The 8,112-nt window shown below is 34.5% G+C and overlaps 1 protein-coding gene across 2 annotated transcripts; it reads right to left on the bottom strand.

Moving 5' to 3' along the window:
* Positions 1–7: 7 nt before the first annotated feature.
* On the bottom strand, positions 8–7,838 carry LOC116178133 (transcription elongation factor B polypeptide 3-like). Of its 2 annotated transcripts, none has more exons than XM_031497538.1 (8): positions 7,573–7,838; positions 7,323–7,518; positions 6,135–7,273; positions 5,906–6,084; positions 5,748–5,839; positions 1,142–1,488; positions 963–1,092; positions 8–862 (listed from the first exon to the last, which is right to left on the bottom strand). In XM_031497538.1, exons 1-8 carry the CDS (start codon positions 7,654–7,656, stop codon positions 768–770), a joined length of 2,262 nt encoding a protein of 753 aa, XP_031353398.1. In that variant the 5' UTR covers positions 7,657–7,838; the 3' UTR covers positions 8–767. The 2 variants fall into 2 exon arrangements, with proteins under 2 accessions (XP_031353398.1, XP_031353389.1); XM_031497529.1 differs by having other exon boundaries at positions 957–1,092; positions 7,573–7,830.
* Positions 7,839–8,112: the final 274 nt, after the last annotated feature.

Below are 8,112 nucleotides of genomic sequence, written 5' to 3'. Positions count from 1 at the left end.
TCACACCTCTTCTCAGACTTTTAAAAAATAAACTACAATAAAATATTAAGATTAATGAACCGCATATCCCAACTTCTGTAAAGTTACATTTTAGCTTAGTAAAAACATTGGAAAAATGTGTATACTTGTTCTTAATTTCACTGAAACAGTGCAAAGACTAACTACATCGAGTGTAATATAAGCGCCACATAAACATTTAATGGCTATACTTAACTTAATGTTTAACTAAACACGTCTTTACCAAATTTCATTAGGATTTTTCTGTGGCGTTTCCGTATTCCGGTATTATAAAGCCATACTTGACTATGTTGTTGTCAAGGCATGTGATTGGACGATTCTTTGCAAAAACATCCAATCACATGCTTTAACAATATTGTCAGCTGACAACATGGCTTTATTAATACCGGCTTATTGAGATTCAAACTTCTACAGTTTTTTTTGTAATTATTGAATTCCTTATGTTGGTAAAACATGTGCGATTTCATAAGAATGAAATGAGGATGTAGTTAGAACAATTAAAAGAGAACAATACGGATATAAAGGACCTGAAATGTTAAAAACGATAAAGACAAGACTTTGTGATGTGAAATTGCAATATAACAAACATGGAAATGTAAAGTAATAAAATACGTTAACATTTGAAAATAAATAAATCGCCACAAAATAAAATAATCACTGAAAACAACATTATTTAATGGTAACAAATGAATGAGCTCATGCTAGTCATCCACTAAAAACACTTAATTTAGACATAAATAAAATACTAGCTATCTTCGAAAGATACGACTTTTCATTAAAGCTAGGGTTTTTTGCATAAGTGGCGCTTTCTTAGGCTTCACTATCGCTGTCGAGTAAGGAGCACCTAAAACAAGTTGTTTGATTAGTTTGGTATTTATACAAAAAATTTGTCATTGAATTGTGTATTCGCATACACAAAAAGTATGTACACTAATTACCAGTACTTGAGGCAGCACGAGGGCCCGGATTAGGAACAGCCACTTGACCAGCGGCACCAGACACAGCAATTTGTGATAATCGAGCAGACGGCGTAATGGCCGGTCTCTTCTCTAAACTTCCGGTACCGTGCTTCGCCTAAAAACGGTGTTCACTTTTTCGCAATTTATTTAATTATTTGCTGTACCTGCTTGCGTAAAATATTCCGTGGCGGCTTTACGACACTATCCACGTAAGCGAGTTTTGTTTGTCTGACCGGTAACGATTTGTCCTGCGATTGTTTTATATTTGCCGTAAGAGCTTGAAGTTTTGCTTCGCGTTCGTCCAAGCAGCGCATGTACATATCACGCCATGTCTCTAGTTCTTCGCGTTTTTTCGAACGAAACTCCTTATTGCAGTGTAATTGCCATAGTTCGTCGGTATCCTCGATTAAATAAGGGTTATGGTGTTCTAACATGAATAACTGATCCGGATTTGCTCTTTCAATAACAGGCTTGAGAATAAGATATGGGACACCACCCGTGTATTCCAGTGCTACAAAGTACCAAATCAGAATGCAGGTATTATACAGTATCGTCTTCGTGTAAAGAATAGTGACATGACCCTACGGATAAAAAGGGAAACTGTTTTTGATAGTGAGATTTCATAGTTGTGAATGTGAAAATCGAAAAAAGGGGTGCAACTATTGCAATATTGTAGTACTTTACGTTTACACCTCTTACCATAGAGCTAAGTGGCATTTGGGGTTAAAGATACATCTCTACTACTACTTTTCACTTAAAATGTGGAACTGTTTATTATTTGCAAATACTTATATATAGTATTAGTTTTTAGCGCAGTGACGTCATACAACTGTTTTTTCAAATAGTAACCCACATGTTTTATTGACAAGCGAAGTTTTGAAGTGGTTATTAATTTTGAAATACGAGTATTAACTGGGAGCAACGTTCCTTGACTGTAGAAAATAAACTAATTATGACTAATAAACACAAACCCGAGTAAAAAAAAAAGCACGTAAGGTTGTAACACAACAACATGGAGAAAACGTATCATAAAATATCCCGAACTAATTAGAATTATTAATTTAATAAGGGGTACTCTTTGTTTTTGTCTGAGTATAACAATGGAATTTGGAAAAAGCGGAAATAAATCGCAGGTAACATTGTTGTAATAATAATTTTTACGCATTTTTGCCTAGAATAGATATCAGTTTCAGGGGATGATTTTTTGGGGTTTAACTGCATAAGTTAGACGAATTGGGGCGTAACAGTTCCATAACCTTATATTTCATTCGATATTACTTAATCAATTTTATCGTCATTTATCTCGAGACAGTAGATTATTGTGGAACCTAGCGGGGATATAAACAAAAATGATGCTATGCACATTTTTACATAACTATCACTAAACGGTCAAGTGTAGGGCAATTAATTTTTCCAAATGGAAACCTATACTTTTTATTGAATATTCTTATTCTACATCCAAAAAATAATAAGCTTTCCTGGGAAACCGAGTGGGAAACGTTTTGTCCCTACACAAATATTTTTAATAAAATTTAAATATTAGGTGTGCGGATTATCGAGGCGCTACTGTATAATTATTGATACATCAAAATTTAAATGTTACCTTCTTTTCAAAAACTCCAAAATACAGGGTGTTCATTTTTCGAGTTGGTTAAATGAGGGCAAAGTTGCAAATTTTCGTGCTGAATTATCATCTGAAAAGAAATGTAAAACATCTACAATAGTTTCGAAAATATTGCAAATAAACGAAAATTTCCGATTTTCGTTTTTAATTTTTTCCATGGTAAACTATCCATTTTAAACCAAAACATTATTAAGACACTTTTTTATGGAGAATTCGAATGTGGTTTCCCATTTTTAGAAACTTTTAAGATGACGGGGAAACACGTGGCACCTTTATTTTTTTAAGGCGCCATTTTGAATTTTGACATTTTCGGATTACGTATTTTTTTCTCTTTACAACAATGTATTACACATGGTGGTTCAGAATCAAATTTTTCGCATTTTGCGAAGAGTGCTTTGGAAAAACACAACGTTCTTTTGTTGTGAACAAAAGTTTAACAGTTTGATCCTAATTCAAGCAGTGTCATTTACATTTGTGCTAGTTTTTTATTCCGAAAATGCCTTTTTCAAGTGCAGAACAAAGCGATATTTACTTATATATATAGATATTTATTTTTATTATTTATAAATTGCATAAAAACTTAGGTGACTATGGTTCGTTTAAAAAATTTATAAGACAATATGGCGATATGCCTATTGAATTGCAAGTGGTAAAAATGTTATATGATTGCAAATACTAAAATATTCAGCATTTAATTCTTACTTAGGTCCAAGACAATCCATCTGTCGCCTCAAGAGAAGTTGCAGCCCAACTGAATTTGCCGTCACATCAAGTTGTTTGGAAAACTCTTAAAAAACACAAATATCGACCTTGGGCAATTTATATTTCTCAAATGCTTCATCCAGGAGATCATGAACAATGGGTAGCTTGTTGACTGAACGTAAGGGTTGGTTTATTGGGTGATACAATAATTGGTCCTTACATCTACGATGCTGATCGGTACATTTCTTCCAATTTTATTGACAATAACATTCCTCTTCATTGTTTGAACGCAATATGGTTCCAACAAGATGGCGCACCGCCCCAAAATGCTGGGCGGATTGGGGAATGCTTGTCGGAAATGTTCTCCAACCATGTTATTGCTAATAATGGCGACGTATACTGGCCTTGGACTACTAAAAACGAGGGGGCATACTCGAATTCTCCATAAAAAAAAAATGTCAAAATACTGTTTTGGTTAGATGGGCTTAGTATAATATTAATTAGTCATGACAAATCAAAAATGTTCGTTTTTTTGCGATATTTTAAATTTCTGTTATTTTCTTTGCCTCATTTAACCATCTTTCTATCTTTTAATAGATAAGCGAGATCCCCATAGTGGTACTCGAAAAATGGACATCCCCTATATAGAGTGGTTCGTATGAAAAAATTTAGTTTAGGGTAGTTTATCGAAGTACTCGTGTGAGATCGAAGGGACTTCAGCCCTTTTTTGTGTGGAAGATCAGTACTCTATTAGCCAGTTTTGACTCTAGCATCAATAAGATGTTGTTAGAGGCGTCATTTTAGTGAATTTCGCTAAAAACCCTTCACAAAAAAGCGCTCAATTTTTGAAGCTCATAGCTCGAGTTTCTATTGGCGACATGACGAGGAAGAGATTTAAGAACTTTAAACCGCCTGACAAAATTCGCAGCGGAAGGTAACTTTTGGGCGTCCGAAGTCGACCATCCCTTGAAGACGCGCGCCTTGTAAAAGGTGGTTATTTTTGTCCCTAGGAAAAAAAAAACAAAATTCCGTCACGCCGGAGTTGTGCATTTTTACAAGATCTTTCCAACGACACCGGTTTACACACAATCGGACCAAAATTGTAGAAGAAAATAGGAAAAAACTGAAAAAAAACCACGTTAGTAAACCATGCTCGGGGATAGCGCCCAGATGTCGCACATCCTGTAGTACAGTGTGATTGATTTTGCATGTCCAAGCGTATATTTCTTTTATTATTAGAGATAAGAAAAAAGTGTAAAAAACAAAAATACTCAACTTTCAAATTCTGATAAAACTACATATTCAAAAAAACAAGAGATATAAAACCAAAAGACTATCAGAAAACAAAAACAATTTTTTTTAATAGACTGGTTACTTTTTTCTGCAGAGCTTGAAATTCTCTTTACAATGATATTAAATAGGTTGTACTCATAATTACCTTAGAAATTAAAACTACAGTAATATTTTTAAAACCAATCGCAGTAACTGTGGAAATTGAAACAAAAACAAAAGAGAGTTTTTCACTTGTCATCGTCTGTCTACAAAATGAGATTGGTGAACAATATGTTATATAAGAACCACAATGCAACAAAACAATAATTACACAGATGTAATGATAATACATAGGAAGCAAGTGCAATGTATTTAAATTTGTCTTAAGTTATAATAGTTATTTCTGTAACTGCCTTTCATTTGTTTTCTTAACTTCCTGTTGTAAATTTTATGTTTTTGATTAAATTCCACAGCTACTGCGATTGATACACGAAACACATTACTGTAGCTTTAATTTCTAAGGTAATTATAACATATTTGATACATTGTAAAAAGAATTTCAGCTCTTTAAAAATATTACAGAAAAAAAAATTAATTTGTTTTCTGATAGGTACTCTTTTGTTTTTTTATCGAAATTGAAAGTAGAGTATTTTTGCTTCTTATACTTTTTTCCTATCTTCAATAATAATAGAGATATACGCTTGGACACGCAAAATCAATCACACTGTATATAGGAAAAGTAAAATTGGGACATAAATTGTTTATTTTTAACATTCCAAGTGAGCAGATGATATTGCTGATGCTGGCAACACACTCTTCCTGTCTATTTCTGGACCCCAGAAAAAAAAACAAATTTTGATGCTCTACCCTGGTACAGAAGTAGCGCGGTTGTACGAGAGATGAGGAAATGAGAATAGAAAATGGTCAATGGATCCAACATCTATTCCTGCAGCTCCAGAGCATTTAGAGCTAAGAGTGATAAAGAACTTTTTATTTTTGGAGTTCAGGGTTTTGTCATTTTTTGGCAAATTACTATAATTGTTTTATTTACCTGAATGTAAGAAAAAGTTTACATTTACTACACCATTTACTCAACTGATGAAACCTTCTTTACTCAGCCTTAAGCGCTAGCGTTAAGTTGGTTTCTTTACACAATTGTATCAAACACTTACCATCAATATTATCTTGGAGTACTCGAGTGCAAATATCAAACAAACTAGGAACTGCACCCCACGCTACCTTATTTCCAGAGTACACTTTTGTTCTGAAAGTTAGACATTGAAATGAACGTTGAAAGATCACACGAAATATCTATTGAAAAAAGCTTTACCGAGAAATCTTAGAATACATGAGGGCACCAAGCACTTCATCGTCATTTATAACCTTTTTTGAACCGGTACTGTACGGTAAACCCATCGGTCGATAATTCGGCGTAATTTCCGGAAGTAAATTATCGACGGTAACGTCAAGCGGTGTTAACTTCTTCGTGGGCGTCAGCAACTCGGGAACCTGCAGAAAATTTCTTTACACAAGTGCAAGTTATTAGGCGGATAACTTACATTAGATGGTGCGTTATCAGGAGAGTAAGGACGTACGACTGCAACTTTTTTCTTACTCGCCTTACTCGAGGAGACGCACATGCCCAAAGCCTCCGCGAAGCTGGCGCCCGATCCGGAACAGATACCGTTTTCACCAATTTCTATGTTTGATTTACGCGAACTCTTTTTTTCAGACTTACTACTACTACTACTACTATGTCTTTTATCACTTTTATCGGAACTACCTTTTGATTTTTTGAGTTTCGGCTCATCTTTTACTTTGTCTTTCTTCTCATCGGTTCGAATCTTTTTTCTTTCAACTTTTACGTCATTATCGGACTCGTCGCTATCAAAACCATTTCTGTTTGTATCCTCTTCACTGTCACTCAGCTGCTTAGGCCTACATTTGGAGGAAGACTTCTCATCTTTCTTAGATTGCTTATGCTTCGATTTCCTGTTCTCCTCCTTTTCATCATCGCGGCTAGATTTTTTGTGTTTGGATGAACTACTCTTGTCCCTACTGCTATGCGATTTATGTTTCGACTTTACCACTTCCTCTTCTTCGCTTTCACTAGTGTACCGCTTAGAATTGGTTTTTCGATGTTTTGACGAACTACCTCCTTGTGATTTACGATCAACATCTTTGTCACGATTACTGCTAGATTTGCTAGGTTTATCGTCCACTTTTTTACGTACAGTCTGTTTGCTGTGTGATGTCTCTTCGTCGGAGCTTTCATCGTGTTGTTTATTATCCAACTTTTTGTTTTTCGTTAAAGTTTCATCTGCCCTACTTTTATGAAACTTGGATCTATGTTTTTCTGAATCACTTTCATTCTGTGACTCTTCACTACTATCACGTTTCCGTTTCGACTTATGTTTAGAATATTCTTTTTTATTTTTATACTCGTTTACACTTTTCTTCGAGGTATTCTCATCGTCACTAACGGAACTAGATTGAGAATAATGGCTCTTCCCATTATCTCGCTTAATTTTTGTATCTTCATTATAAGAACTAGATTCCTCTTGCGTTTTTCTAGAATGGCTCTTTGTTTCTGTTAAAAAACTTGATCTTTTATCACTTCCTCTATGACTAGAATTATGTTCTTTTTCAGATTTGCATTTTTCTTTATCAGTTTCTTGCTTTTTAGCAGGCTCTATTTCTAAAATGAAAGTGTTTGTACGTAAATCGTAATATAAAAATGAATTTACTTGGCACACTGTTTGTCTCTTTCTCGTCACTAATTGCTGCAACCATTTCTTTCCATTTACCTACCAGAGTTTTAGCGGCTTCCCCTATGTCCCCATTAAGCTTTCGCAAGGAATTAACCGTGCGCCCCACACCTGTTTTCTCTAAATGTTCTATACATATTGGCATTTTATATAATTTGGAAAGACAGTACAATACCTAAAAATTAAGCCATTAATCCCAACAGAAGAAATCATTCCATCAGTGGGATACCCTGGCCTCGTCATTTCTGCGGGCGTATTTATCTAAACAGTGTTGGTAATGCAATATTCCAGCGATCAGTCCCTTTTCTTCCATAATGAAATTTATTTAGGAAATTTAGTACGAATTTTCCCTTTTTATTTCCTTCATTAAAAATACCAAACAGCTGGCAACTTGCTCATGACGGTTCAGTGGTAGGATGACTTTAATCATACTGTTCAACTGTTATACATCAGCTCTCGATGCTGTACAAGATGAGTGAAAATGTATTTTCCAGTTTACGGCCCAAGATTAAATCAGAAATTTTAAACAACAATCCCAAGTTGATAAGCCAATTTAACGACTTCAAGCTGTAAATCATGTAAATCGAAAGATTGATGCCATCTGTACATACCTAGAAAGATCATTTTCCTTTATAATATACTCAGTGACATGGATATTAATTGCAACACCAAGAAGGAGTAGCAATTTTTTTACCAAACTTGGCAGAAACGTTTAACTACTAAAAGGTAACAATTGATTAAAATTTCATTCATATGGATCAAGTGGTAA

Source organism: Photinus pyralis, unplaced genomic scaffold (genome assembly GCF_008802855.1).
Source record: "Photinus pyralis isolate 1611_PpyrPB1 unplaced genomic scaffold, Ppyr1.3 Ppyr1.4_LG1, whole genome shotgun sequence".
NCBI classification, from domain to species: domain Eukaryota; kingdom Metazoa; phylum Arthropoda; class Insecta; order Coleoptera; family Lampyridae; genus Photinus; species Photinus pyralis.
Note: the sequence above shows the minus strand (reverse complement) of the source record. Positions and strands in the feature narration are given on the sequence as shown.

Excerpts from the sequence above, each read along its gene's own strand:
- LOC116178133 (XM_031497529.1), bottom strand. The coding sequence starts at position 7,656 with ATGGAAGAAAAGGGACTGATCGCTGGAATATTGCATTACCAACACTGT. Across the intron at positions 6,085-6,134 it reads CTGATAACGCACCATCTAAT|GTTCCCGAGTTGCTGACGCC; the intron begins GTAAGTTATCCG and ends AATTTTCTGCAG. Across the intron at positions 1,489-5,747 it reads ACTCCAAGATAATATTGATG|CACTGGAATACACGGGTGGT; the intron begins GTAAGTGTTTGA and ends GGTACTTTGTAG.